We start from the raw sequence: 24,194 nt of genomic DNA on the forward strand, positions 1-24,194 counted from the left end.
GTACAAACCAAATTTTCTTTTTGTTTTTCAAGTTATTAAAAATTATCTATGAGAAAGTTTCATACAATTTTCAAATAAAAATTAATGTTAGCCGACTGTTCTAACTTTATTTTTTATATTACTTATTTTTACTATTGCAGCAACCAGTTTCTGATGCAATTGTTTTTCCGCATTTGTAAGAAATGCTTTTTTGAAGTTTTTCTAGCAACCATCTTTTCTCCTGTAAAATAGAAACAAAAATTTCAAATATTTTAGGTAAAATTCTTTAAGTAACAATAAATAAAATTCAGAAAAAGAAACTTTATTTTAAGAATCAAGTTAAGAAATGTTTATGAAAACGAAATAAATTTATTTATTTATGTAGTAGAAGGAAAACCAACAGCTTTATACAGTTGTCTTATCCTCTGACGGAGTTTGTCTAGCTGTGGTCCCCACCATTGGTTTGCACCTTAGGGTTAGACCCGAGGTAGTGTTAATGGGCAGGCTTTCTCAAAGCGGTTGTTCAAGAGATGTGTTACCTGCTCCAGGTTAGTAGAAAAAGATAGTTCATGAGTTCCTCACCTATTCGTCCGCATTCGGCTTATCCATGGACCAGATGATGTGGTGCGCGTTGAAGTCCGCTGAGATGATTAGTTCCAGACCGGGTGATTAGTGCAACCAGCGCAGCCGTCGGTGTGACCGGGCAGGTAGGCAGACGCTATTACGACACTCGGTAGGGTTTTTCAGGGTCTTCCCCAGGAGCTTCACGGCCGTGAGATCCCTGGAGCAGAACTCAGTCATGATAATCGCATTATAATATTTTGGTACAAGTAAGCAAGTACGTTATGGCCTATGGGTTACTTACGGTGGTATTCACAATAAGTTTGTGCCCTGTGTTTATGGGACCACAAATCCTGCTCTTCCTAATCCACGGCTTTTGGATTACGGCTATGGTCTCGGTGGATCCCTCCAGCTGCCTGCACAACATGGCCGATACAGTCCGGCTGTCCTGGAGGTTTGCCAGGATGGCGTGAATGCAGCTTAGATGGCGTTCATGGAACTTTCGGATCCATCGCTACCCAGCAGCCTCGGTTTCCCCGCGCCTCCACCAGTCAACGGCCTCCAGGGTGGATTCCCGGGGCAGGGGGTCTGCTGACGTCTCCTGATCCATACATGGACCAGGATATCGCAGGTTGAGGCTCATCGTTGGGAGCATTGATAGTAGCCATTCCGCAGCTGTTGTCCTCCGTTTCGATGTCGTCCGCGAACATCACGTACACAGACCCCAGCTTGTAACGCAGGCGCCGCTCCTTCTGCTTTAGGGCCTCGGCTTCTTGTATGGGTATACCTAGCAATAGTCTAACCCCATCGCTTCCGGGCGTACGCTGTGCACTATACAGGCACCAGCTATTGATATTATAGGTGTCCGCGTTCGTTTTGTGCAGACGGATGCGGAGACGGTCTACGTCGCCGTCGGTGAAGTCGGGAATGTAGACTGTCCCCTTGATACGTTGTGGGGTCTCCTTCTGCCGACATACAACCAGTTTAGTACCTGGCAGCGGCGAGTCGATCTTCTTGATCGTGCGGCGCAGCCAGTCCAGGGCGAACTCATCCTCGCACCACATCTTTATGACGCCGTCGCTGAGAGAGGTCTTGCCTCTGAATGCCGGTGTCCGCACATTTGGATCGTCTAAGAAGACAGTGGCGTCGTATTCTTCCATAATCTTCTTCTGGATGAGCTGTGACTGCTCCTCAGTGATTCCGAGGTAGGGGTCAAATCGCACAGCCACGCATAAGTCGTTGGACCTCAACACGTCGCCGCGCTTACCTCCCTCCCGAGGTGTCAAGGAAACGTCGGGCCGAGCCCTGTTTCCCTCGCTTGCTGGTACGCACACACTGCGTGCACAGTTGGTTTGGCGTGATGATGATGATGATGATGATGGCAGCTCCAGAATTTGTTGTAAAGGCTTCCTTTCAACAGAAGTTAATCTCTTCAGAGACAATGATGCTGAAAGAAAGAACACATAGTTATCTAAATAGAACCATATGGAATAAGTGTAGCACAGTGGAGTGGGTATATTACTTAACATACAATTATGATTTATACAAACCTGGCATATTCAATGTTGGCACAGCAATGATGCTGATTTTGTTGTTACGGCATAGATATTTATCTTCGAAGTGTGTGCGACACACACGGCGGTACTTAAATATATGATCGTTTTCCAAGCCCATTATACCACTACCAATTGCATAGAGCCATGTATTGAAGCGTTCTCTATCGCTTTCAGGGTTCGGGAACCTATGAAGCACTTGACGCATACCTATAATAAATGTAAAATAACTAAGTTAACAAACACAAATTCCGTTGTAACATCAAGATCTCAACCATTCATCTTGCTACATAATTTATAAACTTTGGGCCAATGGGTGAAAATGGTACAGGTAACGTAATGGTAACGGTTTTATATCACATTGGACATTTGCAGTTGCAGTGCTTTCATCGAAGATACTAGTGTAGTATACAATAATATATAAGTTTGTATTGTGACACTGCGAAAATTCCTATAATGTCAAATTCATGAACAGCTTTTATGCTGGTAAATATTATGCAGTTTGTACGTTCAACAAGTAAAATAACAAAAATTAAGTCTGACATACCTCTACTCTCCTTGCACCCTGGGACACAGCAATGCTTGTCCGAAGACATTGTGCATTAAAACAGATGCACTAAAGAGTCCTGTTTTGGAAAAATCACACAAAATTCTTTTCTAGTCACTATGATGGATTAGTCGGAGGAACTTTAACTCAACTCAACGAAACATGAAAAAAAAACAACACGAACACAAAGTTTCACATGCAAGCGGCGCGAGCGTCAGCAGTCAGGCATCACTCGGCTCTCTATATATTTACTTTACTCTTTGCACTCGGCATCAGTAGACATGACATTTGCATTTGGGGCTACCAGTTTATTGAAAAATAGTCCACTAACGAAATTCTACCATCGGTACATTCTCATAGATTTAAGTAATGATAGATAAATATTGTTAAACATTTTTGATTATTTGATAATATTTCTCTCAATGAATTCAATATCTTATTAACAAATTGTATCAATAAAATCTTTCGAATTAATTTATAATGTTAGTTATATAAATAAAATAAAAACTACTCTTTAGTAGCAATCAGCGTCATTGTCAGATTTTGCTTAGTGCCATCTGTTGAAAATTTTGGTGAACATTAGTGCAGAGCTGCCATCTCATATCCAGAGTCAGTACAAATAATAACCAATTTGGACCGCCTGATTGTCAGACTGACTGACAAATGACAAGTGTCAGTGCCCAAACTGCACATACTTGCGGGTTTATAACCTATAATTGTAGTGTTTTTCTTTTAAAAATAATTGTTTTGGTGACATAAACTTATTATTTTTCTTTAATAGCTCATCATCTTAATAATTATTGTTTCGAAACTCTAACGATGGAGACGGCTGAGTTTGATGCCACTTTAGGTGGAACTGAACATCTACCATATGCGGCAAATAGTTTTAAATTTACAGCATCTAGAAGTGTAGAAATAGCTGCATTATCTGAAAGCATTTTAAAACCTAGTAAAAATAAGTTGGTGTTCCAATCATTACCGGTGCATATGCGACGCCGGGTAATGAGCCACAACAGTAAGAGACTACCTCGTAGGCTACGAAAAGCGCACTTGGAACAGTTAAAAAAGAGTGGTCAACCTCCGCCACAGAAGCGTCCATCTAGGAAACACAGACGACGTCCAGCCAATCTGTTGGATGAATACAATAGACGGCAAAATAGAAATGTTTGGTTAGAAACTCACATATGGCATGCAAAGAGGTTTCACATGACAGAACGTTGGGGTTATCGCCTTCCATACGCCCCATGCGATAAGGCTTTCAGAGCCTGCTATAGAGGTAGCTCTGCACACTGTCTAATGCAAGATATATCTTACTATGTACCAATTCAAGTAAAAGGACCATTAGATGAAATCCGAGAAATGTTTGCAAAGATTACTAGCAGTCTATGTGGCCTGAGTATCTGTGCCAAGGCATATGTTAGTGGGTGCAGGCAAGGAAACATCCATCTCTATGGTGTTAATACTTATCCATACAATTACATAGGAAAAGTGCAATTTTTATGGGTTTCAAGTAACAATGATGATAAAACTCTGTTGCTCTTTGTGCATCCATCTCAAGTGAAAGAAGTAGAATCAATATTGTTAGATATAATGCCAGATCAAGACATTCTGAGAGAAGAAACTTTTAAAAAGAGAAGAAAAGTATCCAACATTGACATAAAAATAATGCCTTCCAGTTTTAACAGGTTTCGTTTAACAGGACCCAATAGTCATGCAATATTGGTACAAAGCTTGAAATGCATAAATAATAAGAGTCTGAAAAACGATAAATGGATCTCAATTCATGAACCCCAGTACTTACAAGAAAAGGAAGAGTATTGGAATTCTATTATGAATGCTGGCTCACCTTCACAGTTACCGCCTAATATTGTTGTTGGTTTAGTTGTAAAAGATCCTCGTTTGAGCCGACCTTCATACCGCACTAAAGCTAAGCTAAACTCTGACTCAACTATCACTGTAGACACATTACTCACAGTGCCATCTTTTCTGTCAATCTCTCCACTGTGGGATGTCAAAATACATGAAGCTATAAAAGAAGAAAGAATGAGCAACGGACAGTTTATAAAGCATGTGACTGAAACTCAATTGGTTCCTGGTGTGGTAAATGAAGATGACCCAGCTTGGCATAGCATCCCTATTGTTCTGATACAGAGGCCTGGTTCACAGAAATCAGAATATAAAAAAATTGGTTGGTAATTTAGTTGACAGTCATTATATTAAAACTGTGGTATGTTACACAATTAATTTATGTTAATTTTAGGATATGGCAGCGGGTGGGATGTGATAGTACCATCTGGTTATGCACTACCCTTTTGGTTGACATTCATAATGTTTGGAGCAAGGTCTGGAGGCTTACGAGAATCTGAAAGCGTAGCATTCGAAACTGGGGAATGTTATCTACCTCCAGACTCAAATGCAGGAAAAGGCAATGAGAAGAGAATTGAACAGGAATTAAGGGACAAGTACTTTAGATTACCACCAAGCAAAAGAGTCAATTATATAAAATTAGGCATTAATAGCCCTTTTAATTGCCCTTGGAATATTTTGCTTAGTGATTGGAGTAATCAACAAATAAATGAGTACTACATATTACGAAATAGAGTTTTACTCAATGATATACAGGTAAACATTTGTGAAGAATACAATTCATATTTTTTATTATCTATTATATACAGTCTAAGAAATCACTGGTATAGTTATCGATTTATTCCAGCTTAATGCCATGAAGTGTCTTTATAACACAGAAGAAGCCTTACTAACTTATGAACTATGACAACTACCTAAAACTAAGTGATAATACACAAATAACCTAATTACTTCTTTATTTGCAGGACTGTATAACAAAAAAAACAAGTTTACCAAATATAGAGAATGCAACATCGTGTTTAGTACCTGTTTACATAAAATTGGTTGAAAAAGGCAGCTTGAAAAATCATGCACAAATATGTTTACCTGAGTCAAGTGATCTGAGTAACATAAAAACATTATTTGAACCTCACCACAATGACTCCAATGAAAAGATTAGAAAATTAAACCGCACTGCACACATTGAAAAGTTAAAAAAGCTGCGTAAACGTAATATGAGACTAAAAAAGAAAAAGTTGCAGGTAAGATTGAAGTTAAATGTGCATGAATACAATGAAGTTTACCTAATAGCTTATTATCTAATTTAAACAACTTTCAGCCTGTCCAGAAAAAGGCCCGAAAAGACATTCGACGACAGCCATCAGAGTATGTCTTAAAAACAAGAGAATTGTGGCTTCCTTCTAAAATAGAAACAGTGCGCCACAACAATTCTAGACAAGTCATGGGTTATATTTCACAAGGAGCTTTCAGTTTTACGGAAGCTTGCAGTTGCGGAATAGGCTACATAGCTTATAACGCCTTAAATACGTTGCTAGATAGCAAACACAACCAAGTCCTTGTAAGAAATACTACCTCACGAAAATATAGACTTGCCAATATACTTATCACACAAAACGCTTAATAAAAACACTATTAAAAAATTATGCATTTATTCTTTCACTAATTATGTTATTACATATTCTAAGTCACCATAAAAACCTACATTCCTAGGTTCCACCATCAGTTTGTGATAAATAGCAAAAATAAATTTACTATTCTCGGCACTCGTCAATAGTAATTAGATACACCCGCTTTTACCGTCAGCATAACGATTAAGGAATTCATTTTTGATGTTAAAAATATACAGATGGTAAAATATAAACACTTTCCAATACCATTTCATTAGTTTGAGATTTTAAATATACTAACACAATTACGGTTACACTGTTGAATGTAATTGTTTAAATTTGTACGAATTCGATTCCACCTGGATACACGTTATCTAAGATAGTCTAAAATTATACAGTAACTATGCGTACATTACATTAAAATTTAATAAGATTGTCCACGGTTACATATTGTACAATTTATGCCACTACAGTCACTCTGGTGTTAATCACCATGCTGAACTTTCGGCGTATTACCAAAGCCAAAGCGGCCGGTACATACGCTCGAAATATCGTCGTCGTTAAATCTTGGAACGCTTTCTAGCTATTGCGTCCTCGACGGCTTTCAGCTGTTTCAGCAGTTCCTCCCGCCGAGAAACCGATTTCTTGTTCGGTGCCGTATCGATCGGCGAAGTCGCTCCTCGTTTCTTACCACCAGATTCTGAATAAAATAGGTCAGTCATATCAATTTAGTATATATGTAGATTCTATTATTAAATCAATGTAGTCTATCTACATCGGTAATTTTATTTTCATATACTTATTCTTACCTTTATCGCTGGAAACTTCTTTCTTACTGGTAATGGTAGTCACTGCCGCGGCTAATCCTACACCCGGTTTTGCAGTCAACCTGTTCATAAAACGGATGTAAAATTGAACGGTTTAAGAAAACAAACTTATATTTATGAGTGGAAAACAAGCCATGTTTTAAAGGCAGATGGACATAGAAAACCACATTGCGCGAATGACTTATTACTTTTTAAAGCCCCGACGCAAAAAAGGTTTGTTTTGTATTTAAGATGAATTATGAGCGAGAGCTCTTAAGTTTAAACAATAAAAATCAATCAAACCGTTTAAGAGTTGTGGGGGTGAAAGTGGGGAAATATAACCGAAAGTCTGTAAATATACCTACTCGAATGCTCAAATTAAAGCGCATTGACATAGAATATTGAAATAAATATCGTGGGTAGCAAAATATGGTAGAGAATTCCGATTGACAAGTGAGAGTATCAATTACTACATTGTCTACATTTCGTTAGTCTTTGCAATTCCGGTTGAGATGATTTTATCATGTTGTATATTGTCAGGGCTTTGTAATGTTTTAAATATTATTCTATTGTCAGACATACTCAAATGCGACTTTTGGCATAACTAAAGACGAATGTACCCTATAAAAAGTTTTCCGCTGAATGTTATAGGTATACAATAGTTATCAATATAAATACTCATCGTTACCTAGGCCTTGCCGCAGCGTTAAGTAGACGTGCGTGTCGTGCGCGTCGAGCCCCCGAGCTGCCTGACGACGACGATGAGTGCGTCTCACTCTCGGACTCACTCGACGTCGATGACGATTCTGAAAAACAATGTTCTTTTATTAATCTTGCAGTGTACAGTCAGCTTGAGCGTAGGCTTATGTTTCACCGAACCACCAAACTGTTATTTTGATCAGATCGCACGGATAACCCGGTGGTTGAGGTCACCACGGCAAACCCACAGAGCACATGTCGCGTGTTTGATCCCCGCGTAGAACAAGCATTTGTGAGATCGACGATTGCTTGTCCTGAGTCTGAGTGTTTTTGTGCAATTGAATCCTTGTGCGTAATTACGCACGCGACACAAGGATTCAATTTGTTTTTACTACTAACTAAAAATAAATTTTTAGTTAATAATACGACAATATAAGTAATTTGGAGAATGTTTACTTATATTGTAGATACCCACCTGATCCTGAAGATGATGATCTGGAATACTTCTTCCTTTCCCTATTGCGGTTCGGCATCTTGTTGCGTCCGTAGGGGTCGACCTCATCCTGGATTAAATTACATAAATCATTTATTTCTAGATGCTATTTATATGCATATACACTGGGTAACACCTTTATGCAGTGGCGTAGCGAAGGGGGCGCAGGGGCGGACCGCCCCGGGCGACGGTGACCCACGCTACGCCACTGCCTTTATGATGCCAATAAATATTGTGAGGAGGTGAAACACAATTTCACCTTAATTTAGACACTTAAAATAATGTTTCTGTAGTAATAAAATTTTATTGGTGGAAGAAGGATATAGTCGTATGTGTACCTTGTGTCGGTGCAGTGCGTGCGAGGCGGGCGGCGGCGGGTTGGCGGCCAGCTGGCGCGCGGCGGCGGGCGAGGGCGCGCGGCGGCGCGGCGCGGGCGGGTTCATGGCCGTGGCGCGCGCCGTGGCCAGGCGCCGCTCGCGCACGATCACGGACGGCGACAACCTGCGCACACCACTCCTTAGCAGCGCCACGCTGCGGGGGCCACACTCACAATGCGCGACTACAGAGACACTCAAACGCACGAATACTTGACTGCCAGTTCACGTTCTGCTTAACTTTTTTAACCAACTATTTACGTCGCGCATTGTCAGCAATGGTGCCTCCAAGATGTTATAAATTTGATTCGAACGTTGATTATTACTTGAATTACTTTCCTGTTTTACATTATGTAAGACTAAAAGACGAACCATTTTTTGTGGCGCAACTCGACAGAAGCTCGGCAACGGATTACAATAGGCCAAGCAAATTATCAAAGAAAGTGTAGCAGAAACTTTAAGAAAAAAAAAGTCATCTCTGTTGGGATTCACGATATTACGTAATCCAAAGAAGAAAGCAGACTCGCAAGAAAAATTATTTGTTTTAACGAAGATATCCAAAAAAAAAATCGCGGATGGAGCGTTTATTAATTTACGCGAAGAAGCGTCAGGCGTTGCCGGCAGTCGAATTTAAGAAGACATTCGAGTTTGTTAGTCGAGTAATAAATGTCTGAAATAGAGACACTTAATCTCACCTTTGTCTAGAAGATGAGGATGCCCTTCTCTTGCGTCGAGCGCTCGGCGATCGCGAACTTCGGGAACTGGAATTTGAAGAGCTGCGGGGTGAGCGGGACGCGGGCGGGGCGGGCGAGGAGGTCCAACACGCACACGCACGCACATACATGTTACACGCACATGGCACATGCGCACACGCTCGTGGCCGAGAATATGACCCACAGATGGCAATGGTATCAAGACGAGCATGCATATTTGTTAATCGAGGATTAATGAGAGTCATGAGGAATCGAACACCGTAAACACCACAATATTAGACGAGTTATGAAAGCAAAACCCATCGCCCAGGGGAGAGGGACGAAGCAGGAAGAAATATTCAGATTAATTTAGTTGGCAAGAACATCTAATGCGACATTTATATACATAGAAAATGATTATTTAAATAATAAAGTAAATATCATTTACAACAGCAGAATTTCTAACACCAAGCACTTATGATAACGAACAGCATAATAAAGAAGCGGTAGTAATTACAACCTAGTAGTGACTTTCTTTCTCTGTGCTTAAGTAGTACAAGAATGTATAAGACAATACATTATTTTTTGTCCATTGGCACCATCGTTGGTATTAAAATAATAGTCTTCCGAATTCAGAAGCCACTGACCAGCAGTTTTCTTGCAGTATTTTATAATATATAATGAAATTCGACCTTGCAATAATACAACTTTTCATCAGCTTAAGGAAACTATTGTGGACACAGAAAAATTTTGAACTCCAGGATTAAAATACGTTACATTATTATAATCAATATTTCTCTCCTTTTATAAAAAGCATCGAAAACACTCGCAGCTGGGTCTAATTATATTATTTTGACTTTTAGGGTCGTAATTTAATAAGCAACTCAATCAGGTATCAAGGGATTTCTAAATCTACACCAGCTCAAAATAAAAACTATAAGTATTTGTCTTCAGTAAGATAACAGTGATTAAAAGGCAAATTAAATTGAACTGTCTATGCAGTACATTAAGTCTATTTAGCAAACTGTATAAAATTGTAGAACTTGTGTAACACGTGTTATAATGTATGTGTAATATATGTTCCAAAAGTATGTATTGACATGTAATCAACTCATCATCCATTTACTATTATAGACCTCAATCTATAGTGTATAAATACTTGTAAAGTTTGCAACAATCTTTTGTGTTACGGCCAGTGCTGTTTGGAATTTATGTCATAATTGTTGTACTCTTTTATAGTGTGTATGGTTCTGTTGAGTGTTCAGATAGAGTGTGTGTGTCGAGAGTGGGGTATGTAGTACGGACATACCAGGATGTCTAGTAAGAAGGTGTCGGCGTAAGTAATAGCCTGCACGCTATGGACGCGGACTAAACGCCTCTATGTGCGTTGCTTCGCCTAGTCACAAGAGTGCTATTTCTTTCGGGGACTCCCCCGTCCGGTCCGCTTCCTGCGGCTTACGCGGTACTTTTAATCCCTCGTTTGCGTTACTCGATACATTTGTAAGCGATCTATTCTAGAGGATAAAAAAGTACGAGGACAAAAATTCCTCGTCTGCGCATACCCTAGCTGAGATGTGGTAAGTGTTTTTTGTGTGTGTAGTGAGTGCGTACCTGGAGGAGGAGTACGAGTCGTCGGAGGAGGGCGGCTTGCGTCGCTTGGCGGCGGGCTCGGCGCGCATCCAGGGGTCGGCCCAGTCCTCGGTGCGCTCGCCGCGCTCCCCGCGCGACTCGGGCCGCGGCCCCACGCGCCGCGGGGCCGAGCGACGCTCCTCCGCGCGGGACACGATCACCTCGCGGGACGACCGCACGCGACGCTGAACACATCGTATATTTGTACAAGCAGGAACAGAAGGTACATAAATACTGTCAGATTTACAAAATAACACACATCGCAATAATTGGAGTCTCGTATTGGAGAATTGGTACAAAATAACTTTTACACTGGGAATTTACTAAAAGCTTTTGAATGCCAGTAGTGTAGAGGTCTCTGGAATTGAATGGAAGTTTGCGGAGTCGTCTTCTTTCAACAATATTCTTTTGCCAATTATACACAAACATTTTGATTGCATGCACCAATATTAACATCCCCTTTGCTTATGAAAGGCCGCTGAATATGCGAAGGCCACATCACATATGTACATAGATTTAACTAATACACTCCCCAATAGCTAATAAAATAAGCCATCTTTGTGACCAACCAATTCCGTTTATTTATCATATTAACTATACCTTATGATATGCACCCTCTTCAGGCACGGGAACACGCTCGTCGTAATGTGGTACGCGCTCATAGCCGCGCTCGCGCTCGTACATGTGCTCACGTTCGTAATAGCGCTCGCGCTCGTCAACCGCCGGCCGAGGGAACCGGCCGCGGTACATGGGACCGTAAGGACTGCGAGATCACGAAAATATTTGTAATAAACTATTCATCATTTACAGTAAAAACTTGTCGAACTATTTGCTATGAAAAAATCTGTATCTTCTGTAATTCTAGTTCATGACTATCACACTATACTACTAAATCTTTAGTTACCGGTTCCAAGTTCTGTGAATTTACAATAACAAAAAGTTTTTAAATTGTAAATTCACAACGATTTAGCTAAGCTTCCAAAAATGTGTACGACTTACCGGAAGGCCTCGGCGTCGCGGTAGTGCGCGGCGGGTCCGTCGTGATGTCTGGGCGGCGAGGCCCCCACGGCCGCGGCCGCGTACGCCAGCTCGGCGTCGGGGTCGTGCACCACGCCGCCAACTGATAGATGCAGCTTTTTCTCTTCAAAGTCCATGTCTTGCTCTTTACGCTTATTAGCTATACGCAGCATCTGCACAAGAACAAGAAGCCGTTTAAAAAACATTGTAAATGAGGAAAAATTATGCTATTATAGCAATAGGTAGTTCCGTCACTGTCAACAGACTAGGCACGACATGTTTGATCTTTGTGAATCTCTTTCTTAAACGCCGTCGAAAAGAAATTACTTCCTATAACTACATTATGGAAGCAATAAAGTATTGAGCGTCTGTCTTTGGCATGGTCCCGAACGGATTTAGCGATTTCAATTCAGTTTATTTTGATCTAAAGGTGAATGTGCGAGTTTTGTTAGAAACGAATGAAAAAAAAAGAAAACTTGTGAGCCATGAACTGGAGATTTTAATCAAAATATTTTCCTCTCATTAAATTATTTGCGCAGCCGGAAATAATAAAAAGTTAAATATAACAAATACACCTGTAATTACTAATTGCATTTTGATAATGTTTTGAATATTAGAGGTGCAAAATAGTAAATTAAGAAGCAGTATTAAATAGCTACCTCTTTGGCAGTCCGCAGCCCCCGCTCCCAGGCGGACTCGGGCGGGGCGACGTCCCTGGCGGGCGCGGCGGGGTACGTGCCCCCCGGCGGCACGCCGCGCACCACGTCAAACATGTTGTAGTTGCCCTTGTCCGTCACTCCAGGGTGGAGGAATCTAGAACGAATCGTAACGAATGTTCACACTTATAGTTACCGGCACGGATCTTGAGCGCTCGGCAGAAGAGTGGGGATAGCTTTGCGCATAGTACTCATTACAAAATAAAACGCCTATCAATTGAATTGGCCGGATGCGTACCTACTCGTCGCCTTGAGGTGCATGCAACTGCATCAACGAACGAATCACGAGGGATGGCTATGACGCGATGCGCTGCGGGCCAATCACTGCAATTTAGTCCGCCTCACTTCATACCACAAAAGGGACCCAAAAAAAGGTCAGCGCTCAAGATCCGTGCCAGTAACTATACAATACAAACCCTGAGATTTTTGTACACTTCCCCTACAATAAGATTCATAAACAACGTTTTTACGAACTTCAGTGAGTACAGATTACAATACAAGATAGTCGGAACGAACCTGCAACTGACACCCCACGTACAGGCTCCGCGTGAAAAGAACCTGCATACAGGTCGCGGCTCGCTTTCCTCGGGCCTTCGCTCGGCTTCGTCAGACACCTCCCCTTCTTCAAGTGAGGACCCACGGGAGCGACGCGCTGCCATAACATCTTCTAAAAAAGAATATTGAATTTTTTTACGAATTGCGAAAAATACCATTATCCAGGAGCTTGTGGGTAGGTATATTCTGGTAAAACAAGACGAAATTTCTGAAATGAGCTCGAGACTTTGCTTTAGGTACTTTTCAAAGTACGAGGGAGACTGACTGTGGCACCACCTTTCCCTTACAGCGTGTTTTCTACCTAAAAATAGTTCCTCATTTAACTGGAACCTAGCAGTCGGACAAAACTTCTAGGCTTCCTAGATATCCTATCTATTGCAGAAAAAGTAACAAATCCATATCCTTTCAAAATGATGCGATCGTACTTCTGACCTTGGTAGATTTATCGTATCTGTTGTAAAAACTCTTGAGAACGTCCAAACTATTTAATACGCTCATAGTTCATCAATAAATAGTCAAGTAAGTTTCAACATTAAAGCTATGACTTTCATATAGCCATCAAAGAACAATAACTTTATAACTGATGAACACATAAAAGACATTGTTGTCTTTATCGATTTTATGTGGAACTAGCTGTTGCCCGCGACTTCGTTCCCGTGGGTAGAAGAAGATATAAGTTATGATTTATACCCGTCCTGCTTTTTCACATTTTCCATTGTATCTTCGCCCCTATTAGTCGCAGCGTGATGGTTTATAGCCTAAAGCCTTCCTCGAGTAATGGTCTATTCAACACAAAAATAATTTTTCAATTTGCACCAGTAGTTCCTGAGATTAGCGCGTTCAAACAAACAAACAAACAAACAAACAAACTCTTCAGCTTTATATATTAGTATAGATAGATGATGAACACATAAAAGACATTGTTGTCTTTATCGATTTTATGTGGAATTTTCACCTATACAAAGCTATCCATGTTACTAAGAAAGTCACATGAAATAAAAGTGTTTTACTCATTAACCTAATGGATTAATAGATTACATTATAGCATAAAACACTAACGTAATATATTTCCGTATACACACGATACTTCTTAAAGTAAAAAAAATATTTGACAAAGCGATAATTTGTTTATTATTTTAACTTTAAACACTCGTCTGAGCTTCCACAAAAGCAGAATTACTCTTACACGCAAACTGAACCACCACTGAACGGATTGGGACGTAATTTGGTACACAGATAGTTTATAACCTCGATAATTCCCGTAGAATCACTTCCGATATGAAGCGGGCGGAGCCGCGGGCGACAATAGTCTTTAATATCAATTTATGATGATAAATAAAAACTCTAATTCCGAATTAAGTGACATTGCCTCTCATACCTAAATAATAATATGTACCTTTGTCAGCGCCTTTTTCTTCCGCATCGCCATTAGCTTGTTCAACAGCTTTAGGTTCTATACATTCTCCTTCCTCTGCCTCAAAATCTAATTGCTCTTCCCCATCTTCTGTATTACTTGTCTTTTCTTGTGGCATCTACAAATTAATACAGATAAAATGAATGTATTGTAAAACTAAAATTACTTACAAAATAGAAAGGTAATTTACTTTTTCGAACTTTGGGGTGTCGCCTTTTCCACTATCTGAATGTGGTGATGACTGTGAACTTTTTCCATTAACAGCTTCTGTCTTATGTTCCGGTGATGCAGGTGGAGATTTAGGCTAAAAAAATTATAGTAGTATTAATAATGGTTACATATCAGTAAAGAAAGGCTACAGAAACAAAATTATTAGATAGGAGTACAATCTCCATAAACATTCCCTCCCTAACACATATGCTAGAACACCTATTTAAGAAATGAATGAATGAAAATAAAGTAGGAAGTCAAAAATGTAATATGAGACAATACATACTTTGGATCCTTTTTCAGTGTCTTCTGGTCCTACTGAGTCCAAGTCAGAAACATCAGAGAGATCCTCATGACTTATATTATGATCCTTTCCTTCTTGCTTGTCACTAGCCACTGATTTACTTCTTGATTTTCTTTCTTCTTGATCTGATTCCATTTCACCTAGACAGGCAAAATGATTAATTTTACAGAAGGGAGTAACATTTTATGGAACAATCATTAGATAATTTTTTATTGGCACCTAAATCTAGGAAAACAGCAGGAATAATTTATGTTATAGATTAAAGACTGAATAGATACAATGGTAGACTGTATGGTATAAGGTCACCACACCATCTTTGAGCATGAGACTTGAACCACTCATAAGACAAGGATTCAACTCCTTACTGTGGATATCTTTTTTTTCATAAAATAAATAATATAGGTGTTGGTAATTCTGCTTTGACAGTGGACTGAACTGAGGCTTTATGGTACCCTTCACATTAAAAAATGTATGGCTTACCTTCTGATATTTCCTCTGTAGCTGGATCCTTAGTACTTCTTTTATTGTATGAGGAACTCCTGCTGGACTGACTGGAGTCTGATCGGCTGCGAGCCCTAGGCACTGCAACCATCTTTTGTTCTGCCTTAGTGTGCCTCCTCCACTTTTCATTTCTTTCTTTCGGGCTCCAATCATTTCTTTTAGCAGTAGGTGATGCTTGAGGTGAAGATCTGTAGGATTTTCTGTCTGGGGAAGGACTTGAGGAACGTGATTGTGGGTCAGGATTCCTCACCGAGTCAGGAGAAGCAGGTCTAGACTGATTGTCTGGTGATCCAGGTGGAGACCTGGCGGAGCTGCTTGGACTCTGAGGTGTCTTAGGACCATCTCCTGCAGATGGAGGTGCTGAGGAGTATTGATCACCATGCCCTGGTGAACCTACATTTGACCCAACCTCACTTGGAGAGTGGGGGCCTTCTGGAGACTTGGGACCTACTGGTGAAGCAGGTAAAGAATTTTCTGGTGAATTAATGTCAGAATGTGCTCCACTCAAGTTATCAGGAGACCGTGGTGGTTTCCCACCAACATGAGATGGTGCTGAGGGAGACTGTGATCGGCTATCTGGTGAAGGGGATCGTGGTCCCTGGGACCGTGGGGAATGTGGGGGTGATTTAGCATTCTTTTTAGATGTTTCACTCCTGTCAGAAGATGAGCTCCTTCGGCTCCTAGAGCTCGAACTGCTACTACTTGATGACGAGTGATCACGTGAATCTTCTGAATCCATCTCTGCAAAAATGGGAGTTTCATATGAAACCTTTTTTAATTCTAGTCTTGATCCCAACCCAAATAAGCACTCTGATTGTTAAATGTTCAATAAATGAATAGCTTCAACCAATCAAAATTATGTTTTTAGATGTTAGTACACACATTCTTCACTTCAAAATAATTAAGTCCATAAAACCAGAATCTCCTAATAAAACTTCTAAACACTCCAAGACTATGGCATTTTAAATTTTAATATTATCCAAATAAAATGTAAACAACTTTACATTATTTGTCCTGGCATAAAATGAAAAAAAAAACAGAAATGGAATCAATTTTAATCATAAAAAAGCATCTCAATTACAATAAGCTAATTTGACTTAATTATCTTCTACATGGCTGCACATTTACATCAATAAATTAAATACTTAATATTGTACATAAACATAACTTTATCTAGACTGTAAAATAGTTTAACTAATTTAAGTGTTAATAATGTTGTTCATGTATACGTTTTTTAACATGCATATTACCATCCTGATATGTGACTCACCCTATATTGATTTTGTTGAAATATTTATGATAGTTCTTAACATTAACCTGAATCTTGTAAACTTAATATACTTCTATAGTTTTGATACATTTTTATACATTTGAGAATTGCTTATTAACAAAAAAAAAATGTATAGTTCTGAGATTATTTCTCTCACATCTATACAAAATAAAAGAAAAAACTAAAAGTACTCAGGTATCAACTTATTATGGATGTATTTTGGTATCTTATTAACTGTTACAACTGGTAAATGCTACGTTGTGATGTATATTGGAAGACACATCCAGCCTTACCTTCACGACGACGCCTCGAAGCCAGAATGGGTTGCACTTTGTAACACTTTTCATATTGCAAAGACTTTCAACTTTATAATCACAACACAAACAAAACTTAGGTCTGTCACATATACTTGTGAGCAACTTTTAACTTTTTGAAACGATAAACTGACGAAAACTTAGTAAAATCAACACTACTTCAACATGGCTGTGATACTGAAGGAAATATATGAACATAATAAATAATCACTTTCCAGTACTTCCGTAGGGTTAACTTACGCCCTTACCTTTACTGAGATGGATTAGACGGTAAAATTCTTGAAGTAATCGAAATTTATAATAAAAAATCCTTTATTTGCGCCGCTAACGATTCTTTCTCAACGAAGCGAAGTCATCAAATCCATAGACTGAAAATATACAAACCATCAAAAAGCAACCACAAAGGTTAAAACAAAGTAACGCTGTGAAACAGAGTTACTAATTTAACTGATTAGTTGGAGCATAGTATTGGACATTTTATAGGTGTTTAAATATGATTATGGATAACATTAAGTTTTAAATTATATTGTAGAAATAGTATAAATAAATTTGCATGCAACGAACTTGGATCATATTATATTGTGTTAAACACAAAAATATAGTTGGGAGAAGCAAATCAAATTAAATTTTAATTTCTTCTGACACATATAAACATAAATCGTTATAAATTTCCAGCCTTTTATGAAAAAGTAAAAGCTCCGTTAAAAAAATCAATACAAAAGCAATCCATAGACAATCGTCACGAATTCAATGGTTATTTTTACCTGTGACTTCGGTCGTTCAACTTAACGCGGGAATTTTGTAATTCGATGTAATTCGAGTGAATTTTGTACGTGTGTCTGTTGTGTGATATTTTAATGTAAATTAGATTATTACGAACCGATATGATTGAGCAAGCACTAGACGATAATATATCTGAAAATGATGAGGAAGAAAGCTTTTTCCAAGATGTAGACTTATTACAAAAGCACGGTATTAATGTGGCTGATATAAAGAAATTAAAAGGAGCCGGAATATGTACAATAAAAGGGATACAGATGTCTACTAAAAAGAAATTGTGTAATATAAAAGGATTTTCTGATACTAAAGTAGAGAAAATAAAAGAAGCTTGTCAAAAACTTGTTAGTCTCGGTTTTATGACTGCGTTAGAAGTCAGTGATAGAAGGAAACAAGTTTTTAAAATTAGTACTGGAAGTATTGAGTTAGAGTAAGTAATACAAACAAGTTACACATTACTTTCCACCTTAATGTATGAATTAAAACTCAAAGAAAAGTGTCGTATTCAAATTGTAGCATCATATGCTAGAAACGTTCCAGAACTTGATATATATTAGAGTGATGGAACACAAAAATAAATTTAGTTACCTTGTCTATAAACGTAAGCGTAACAACGCTTCAGCAAATAAAAGTATAGATTATTAATTCAATGTATAAGTTACTTTTCAAAGTCATTGCTCCATAATAAATCACAGGCGTTAGGCGCCAATCTATAAGTATCGCTTTGTTTACAACACATGATAGGAATATCTACACGTTTTACCCAATTTGTTGAGTCGAACTAGTTATCAGTGAATTGATAATAATGTGGCATGACATGTTCTATTACGTATTTTAAAATTGTTATAAATTATGTACATGTGATAAGCTGTATCAATAATTTGGGTCTATCACCGAACTAAGTTCTAAGTTATAGCACGTAAAAGTACTTTTTTTCTTTTTCTGTTAAGAAAACAATATAAATAGATAGATACAAAATACATTAACCATTTCTATGATATTGGTTATTGACAATTGAGTAACCTAGTAAACGATACAGTCGCGGAGACAATACTTACGTAAATGTTTTATTATGTCAATTGTTATTATTGCGGTTGTTAAAACAATATTATACATGATATTTTTTCATATTTGCCAAAAAAAACTTTTTGTTTCAGCAAGTTGTTGGCGGGTGGCATTGAATCGATGGCCATAACAGAAGTGTTTGGCGAATTTCGCACGGGAAAAACTCAACTCTCTCATACCCTTTGTGTGACCACACAAATACCAAACTCAACGGGTTATCACGGTGGGAAAGTAATGTTTCTTGATACTGAACATACTTTGTATCCTTTTATTAAGAAAATTACGACCTTAATTTAACGTTTAGTGTTTTAAATTCGAATAGGAAATTAAAAAAAAATATTGCGTGCTGTAAATCCCAGAGAGATAAGAGAAATGTAGATATCGAAACAAATTTATCAAAGAAAATACTAAACAAAATCGCATATAGGTACACAAAAAATAGGAATTTAGAGATATACTTCTTGAAAAGTAAACATTAAATGTTCGCTCATTATGCAGCACTAATTAATATTTCCTTAAACATTATTGCGTCATCATAATTTACGGGCAAAGAACTACCAAATACAATTTAATGCTAATACAAACGGAAATTCTTTGTCAGGTAGTTTTACCAATGTTTAACCTAATGAATTATGTATTTAGATTTATTAATCTCACTTACCAGATACTAAGAAACTAGTTTTACCTTCCTTATATAAAGAAGGCAGAACTTTACAGTGTACAATCGAGTGTGACCAAACTTTTATGATCTCATAGTTATCCAATATAGATAGCAGTTATCTAATTCCTTAACAATATGACAGCCGGCCGGACAGGCTGAGGCCAATTGCAGACAGATTCAATTTAGATCAAAGTGCAGTACTAGATAACGTTTTGTATGCCAGAGCTTACACATCAGAACATCAGGTGAGCGATAATGACCACTTGAAACTTAATAAATGTAGATACAATAAATTGAAATGGCATACATGGGCAACAATCGCTGGATCTACTGGAATATTGGAATAGTGATTGACCTTCACTACAATTCATAAATACTTCCTAAAAGAAAATTCTGCTAGTCGTTATCTGTATGTCATTGTGTCCTTGTAGCACCCAGGAAGAAACAGTTCGTGTTAGCTGGAAAATACCATTTACCATTAAGCACCTACTTTCAGATAATAATCTTCTAGTATGAAATAATAATACACTAAATTAGTTCGATTCAACACATTAATTTCGGTAGTTTTATATTTACGACAACATGTGTGTCCTTCACTTCAAGGCGGAACTACTAGACTTTGTGGCAGCTAAGTTCCATGAAGAAGCTGGTGTATTCAAGCTGCTCATTATAGACTCCATAATGGCTCTGTTTAGAGTCGACTTCTCTGGACGCGGTGAATTGGCTGACAGGCAACAAAAGCTGGCCCAAGTATTGTCACGACTACAAAAAGTAAGTTTTAATATAATATGCTGAGTTTATTATAGTTATTTTAGAGAGGATTTTTCGATTTATACAAGCTTTTTGTACAAACTTATAACAAATATTCTCTGTCTAGGTATTTGGATTTTTAAATCGTCAGGTATCGAAAACTTGCACTGCCTCGAATTTATTTTCTTTCCTCATAGGCCTCGTGTATTTCTTTATGAGACGTAAATTAAGCCGATAGTCAACTCTGCGAGTACACAAATCGCATCTATACATTTTTTGATAATTACATGGTAATTTTACTAACATTATCTTCTCGTTTATCATAAAAATGGGAGCAGAGTTATGTTGTAATATTTTAATAAATAAAAAATATTGTTATCAAACTTCGGCAACTGAATAACGATTATGGTGATACATTGTCGACTGCCAAAGTAGGGGTCGTCCTTCCTACAAAACTTGATTCCTATAACTTATTTGTTTACATGATGTCTATGAAATACATTTCAAACTTAACCATTAATCATAGATTGATGAATGAATCAATTAACCATCATGTCAAAGTTTTCTCAAATTCGAAGGGCTATGGTAAGAATTTGAATCGGTCGTGTATAAGCAAAAGGAGACAAACTACCATAGTACGTAAAATTAAACAAATTTATTTATTCGAAAAATTCCAAAGTAGTAGGTTGTAGAGTTCAAGATCACGGCGCGGCGCTGCGCAACACTTGACTGGTCTCAATAGATAAACACGCATCCGGCTGTGAACAAATCGTGTGTTAATATTATTCCTCTGGATAAAACAATAGAAAATAATGTACGTGCCTATTTAGCAGAAAAAAAGTATATGCAATCCTTTTAAGTACTACTACTTTTAATGCTGAATCATGAATAACTTAAAGTTTTGTACGTTATTGTACTTACGTGAAAAGCGTTCGGCTTATGGAATATAACTTCATATTATTCACTTAATAAATTATTAGTTACTTACTTATTGTCATACTATGCTTACATTGTTTCAAACTTATTAATTGAATATTTAAGCAACATCAAGGTCAAGAAATAGGTAGTTGTGCGATTTATTTTCGTACCTCCATTCAATTTTAACTGAAACCGGTTGGGACCTAATTTAGAATGTGTTTTTATAGATATCTGAAGAATACAACGTGGCTGTCTTCATTACGAATCAAATGACATCTGACCCTGGGGCGACCTTGTCGTTTCAAGCTGATCCTAAGAAACCCATTGGGGGCAACATCCTAGCACACGCTTCCACCACAAGGATTTCACTCAGGAAGGGACGGGGAGAAAACCGAATCGCTAAAATATACGACTCGCCGGACTTACCGGAAAGTGAAGCTACTTTCGCCATTACCAACGGCGGTGTGGCTGATGCAAAAGACTAAATGCACTTATTTACATGTTGATTACGACTATGTTTAATTTACAATCTCCTCGACCGACCTCCGTCTACGCCTCTCCATTTTTGGCCTAACTCTCAAAAATAATTTGGCCATACCCACAGTCTACTTATTCTGTTGAACCATTCTTTATGGAACAATGTAATGTTCTAACCACTGACCAGAAATATTACGACGACGTTCAAACTGTTCCTTAATCCGTACATACACAATTATGTTTGTATAATCATTCTGTTGCGTTCGGATTACAAACTACATATATAAGTAATCTTCTACTGATGTCTTTAGATAAGAGGATTTTACCGACAATACTCAGAGCAGAATCATCGAGTTTTATAAACGTTGTACCTTGATTGATTAAGAACTCATTATCGGATAATAGGTTGTTAAACGCAGGTATTGTAGGTAAATAGCAAACTTATGACGTCGTAACTTATACAAGGTACAGTCATCAACCATCTACATAGGGCCCAATTGCTATTTACGCCGATCAACGAATGGCAATTGGATTAAATTTACACTATTCGTGTTATCTTAAGAATTTTTCCTACAAAATAATTAAATACAGTTCAAAACAGGGCCCTGATTCTGCTTTTTTTACAATGGCCGATGAATGAATGGCAATTGAATTACATTTGAAATTTTTCCTATTCTATTAAGCATTTTGCCAATACAATAATTGAAAGTTAATTGTACTGACCTTAAGCATACCTCCTGCACTGAATTTCCAATTATTGTATAGAAATCTGCTAAAGAGAATACAAAAATTTACATTTTAAGAAAAAAAACATTCATTCATCGGCCGTTGTAGATAGCAGAATTGGGGTCCTATAACTAAATCCTATATATATTAAAATTAAAGAGAACTTTTTAAAACCTGGGAATGTGTAATGTGTACTCAGTAAAAAGCTGAAGCGTTAAAATGTAAGGAACATTTGAATAGTCAATTTATCCATCATCACGCTGAGGCATAGAATGAATGTTGGTGAAACTGTGCCGTTGAGGTAGTGACAAATTTTAATGTAGGTATCTATTTAATTGAATTTATGTTATAAGAAATCATGATAGTCGAAGGAATAGAGTTAGTATGGCACTCATCTAGGTACCAATGACGACGACCTCCGTGGTCGAGTGGCGTACCCACCGGTTTCAAGGTGTCGCTACCTCTGAGGTCCCGGGTTCGATCCCCGGCCTGGGTGTTTGTAGTACCTTTGTTGTATCTGAATTCCATAAGTGCACAAGCAAACACAAGTGTTTTAGCAAGTTACTTTGGTTTCAGAACAAAGTATGTGATGTTATCCGCATTTATTATTATTATTTAATGGTGTGAAAAATATCAAAGTTACCCCTTGTAGAATTTCAAGGCGAGCCGAGAGCCATAGTTTTAACGATACCATAAATCTATGACTAAATATCTATGTACATACTAAGCTTATTCTGTCCATCTCTCAGCCCGGTCAAGCTTGGGCTGCGCTGAGGCGAACAGCAAAGTGTTTTTTTTTTAGTTTTCCACCGCAGATATGTAAAAATACAAATTTCTTCCTTATATCTGAGAACACATGGCTTTCCTCCCAGATGTCATCGAACTGTAAATCGGAAGATAATTAAGATAACTTCTGTAACCCGCGGTCGTCTCAGCTCTCCTACTAATTATGCAGCCAATTGAGCCAAAGTCCACACACTAACGAAATCGTTTTGTATTCGTCATTCATAGTGGCGTGATTCAAACGAACCAATTAAGCTTCTCTTTGCGATTAGATAAACAGGTCCATGCGTTTATGATTTACGTTACAACGTATTACCATATACACACAAATATAGGTATTGAGTCAATTACGTACCTTACTTGAATGAAACCCGTGACTTAGAAATCACGTAAACTTTCTAATAATACTTAATATCCATTAAATAATACGATTAGAACTTCTTTCATTACCATAGTTCCCATTTAATTTATTTAATTTTACTTTATGTACCCATTTATTTAATTAGCTTTAACCAGCAGAACTTATTTTTGGATACAGCAAAATTTTAGGATATGAATCAAAAGAACTGAAATTTTATGCGAAGTTAAACAAAATTCTTCAAGGCTCGACATCAAATGTTGGGAGCTTGGGAAGGTGATAGTTGCGGCGTTTGTTAGTTTCAGTATTTTTAATCAGTGGTCTATATATTTCATATTAAACTAAGATAACTCAGGTCTTAACTTTAATACAGCATACTAGATTTATGAAATTGAAATTTTACACTTTTTAAGTTCATTAAATACCATGACATTAAGGTAAAAATAAATGTTTCATGATACATTAAAAATTATGTATTGTGACTTAATGAATTTACTTAAACAAAAACTAACAAAATAAGGGATAAGTAACTAGATTAAAAGTAAATATTTATAACCAAAAGAGGTTGTACG

The 24,194-nt window shown here is 37.8% G+C and overlaps 4 protein-coding genes and 1 long non-coding RNA gene across 9 annotated transcripts; 2 read left to right on the forward strand and 3 right to left on the reverse strand.

Moving 5' to 3' along the window:
- Positions 1-70: 70 nt before the first annotated feature.
- On the reverse strand, positions 71-3,068 carry LOC113501132. 3 transcript variants are annotated; one of them, XR_003401264.1, is made up of 5 exons: positions 2,641-3,068; positions 2,091-2,303; positions 845-1,987; positions 562-760; positions 71-220 (listed from the first exon to the last, which is right to left on the reverse strand). XR_003401264.1 is itself a non-coding variant. In XM_026882162.1 (3 exons), exons 1-3 carry the CDS (start codon positions 2,687-2,689, stop codon positions 1,092-1,094), a joined length of 1,158 nt encoding a protein of 385 aa, XP_026737963.1. In that variant the 5' UTR covers positions 2,690-3,068; the 3' UTR covers positions 317-1,091. The 3 variants fall into 3 exon arrangements, 1 of the variants encoding a protein (XP_026737963.1); XR_003401263.1 differs by having other exon boundaries at positions 562-1,987; XM_026882162.1 differs by lacking the exon at positions 71-220 and having other exon boundaries at positions 317-1,987.
- A 243-nt stretch (positions 3,069-3,311) lies between these two features.
- On the forward strand, positions 3,312-6,147 carry LOC113501130 (ribonucleases P/MRP protein subunit POP1). Its single transcript, XM_026882160.1, has 4 exons — positions 3,312-4,828; positions 4,901-5,262; positions 5,472-5,747; positions 5,825-6,147. The coding sequence occupies exons 1-4, from the start codon at positions 3,460-3,462 to the stop codon at positions 6,125-6,127; spliced, it is 2,310 nt and encodes a 769-aa protein (XP_026737961.1). The 5' UTR covers positions 3,312-3,459; the 3' UTR covers positions 6,128-6,147.
- On the reverse strand, positions 6,139-17,460 carry LOC113501129 (zinc finger CCCH domain-containing protein 18). 3 transcript variants are annotated; one of them, XM_026882158.1, is made up of 16 exons: positions 17,356-17,460; positions 15,503-16,264; positions 15,005-15,162; positions 14,699-14,812; positions 14,491-14,626; positions 13,056-13,206; positions 12,483-12,636; positions 11,806-11,996; positions 11,407-11,569; positions 10,789-10,991; positions 9,181-9,261; positions 8,450-8,612; positions 8,094-8,181; positions 7,608-7,725; positions 6,923-7,002; positions 6,139-6,813 (listed from the first exon to the last, which is right to left on the reverse strand). In XM_026882158.1, exons 2-16 carry the CDS (start codon positions 16,260-16,262, stop codon positions 6,674-6,676), a joined length of 2,700 nt encoding a protein of 899 aa, XP_026737959.1. In that variant the 5' UTR covers positions 16,263-16,264; positions 17,356-17,460; the 3' UTR covers positions 6,139-6,673. The 3 variants fall into 3 exon arrangements, with proteins under 3 accessions (XP_026737959.1, XP_026737960.1, XP_026737957.1); XM_026882159.1 differs by having other exon boundaries at positions 17,087-17,455; XM_026882156.1 differs by lacking the exon at positions 17,356-17,460 and having other exon boundaries at positions 15,503-17,086.
- Positions 17,461-17,562: 102 nt separating this feature from the next.
- Positions 17,563-21,787, forward strand: LOC113501135 (meiotic recombination protein DMC1/LIM15 homolog). Its single transcript, XM_026882165.1, has 5 exons — positions 17,563-18,314; positions 19,042-19,209; positions 19,753-19,855; positions 20,214-20,381; positions 21,506-21,787. Exons 1-5 carry the CDS (start codon positions 17,992-17,994, stop codon positions 21,761-21,763), a joined length of 1,020 nt encoding a protein of 339 aa, XP_026737966.1. The 5' UTR covers positions 17,563-17,991; the 3' UTR covers positions 21,764-21,787.
- Positions 20,996-24,102, reverse strand: LOC113501137. Its single transcript, XR_003401265.1, has 2 exons — positions 23,206-24,102; positions 20,996-21,118 (listed from the first exon to the last, which is right to left on the reverse strand). It is a non-coding gene; the product is annotated as an uncharacterized LOC113501137 (long non-coding RNA).
- Between the last annotated feature and the right edge of the window lie 92 nt (positions 24,103-24,194).

Source organism: Trichoplusia ni, chromosome 15, assembly GCF_003590095.1.
Source record: "Trichoplusia ni isolate ovarian cell line Hi5 chromosome 15, tn1, whole genome shotgun sequence".
In the NCBI taxonomy this organism is placed as follows: domain Eukaryota; kingdom Metazoa; phylum Arthropoda; class Insecta; order Lepidoptera; family Noctuidae; genus Trichoplusia; species Trichoplusia ni.

Excerpts from the sequence above, each read along its gene's own strand:
- LOC113501135 (XM_026882165.1), top strand. The coding sequence starts at position 17,992 with ATGATTGAGCAAGCACTAGACGATAATATATCTGAAAATGATGAGGAA. Across the intron at positions 19,210-19,752 it reads CTTGATACTGAACATACTTT|CCGGCCGGACAGGCTGAGGC; the intron begins GTATCCTTTTAT and ends ACAATATGACAG. Across the intron at positions 20,382-21,505 it reads TATTGTCACGACTACAAAAA|ATATCTGAAGAATACAACGT; the intron begins GTAAGTTTTAAT and ends GTGTTTTTATAG.
- LOC113501130 (XM_026882160.1), top strand. The coding sequence starts at position 3,460 with ATGGAGACGGCTGAGTTTGATGCCACTTTAGGTGGAACTGAACATCTA. Across the intron at positions 5,263-5,471 it reads TTTTACTCAATGATATACAG|GACTGTATAACAAAAAAAAC; the intron begins GTAAACATTTGT and ends CTTTATTTGCAG. Across the intron at positions 5,748-5,824 it reads TAAAAAAGAAAAAGTTGCAG|CCTGTCCAGAAAAAGGCCCG; the intron begins GTAAGATTGAAG and ends AACAACTTTCAG.
- LOC113501129 (XM_026882158.1), bottom strand. The coding sequence starts at position 16,262 with ATGGATTCAGAAGATTCACGTGATCACTCGTCATCAAGTAGTAGCAGT. Across the intron at positions 13,207-14,490 it reads AGAAAAAGGCGCTGACAAAG|AAGATGTTATGGCAGCGCGT; the intron begins GTACATATTATT and ends ATTCTTTTTTAG. Across the intron at positions 7,726-8,093 it reads ATCATCATCTTCAGGATCAG|AATCGTCATCGACGTCGAGT; the intron begins GTGGGTATCTAC and ends ATTGTTTTTCAG.
- LOC113501132 (XM_026882162.1), bottom strand. The coding sequence starts at position 2,689 with ATGTCTTCGGACAAGCATTGCTGTGTCCCAGGGTGCAAGGAGAGTAGA. Across the intron at positions 2,304-2,640 it reads AGGGTGCAAGGAGAGTAGAG|GTATGCGTCAAGTGCTTCAT; the intron begins GTATGTCAGACT and ends CATTTATTATAG. Across the intron at positions 1,988-2,090 it reads GCCAACATTGAATATGCCAG|CATCATTGTCTCTGAAGAGA; the intron begins GTTTGTATAAAT and ends TCTTTCTTTCAG.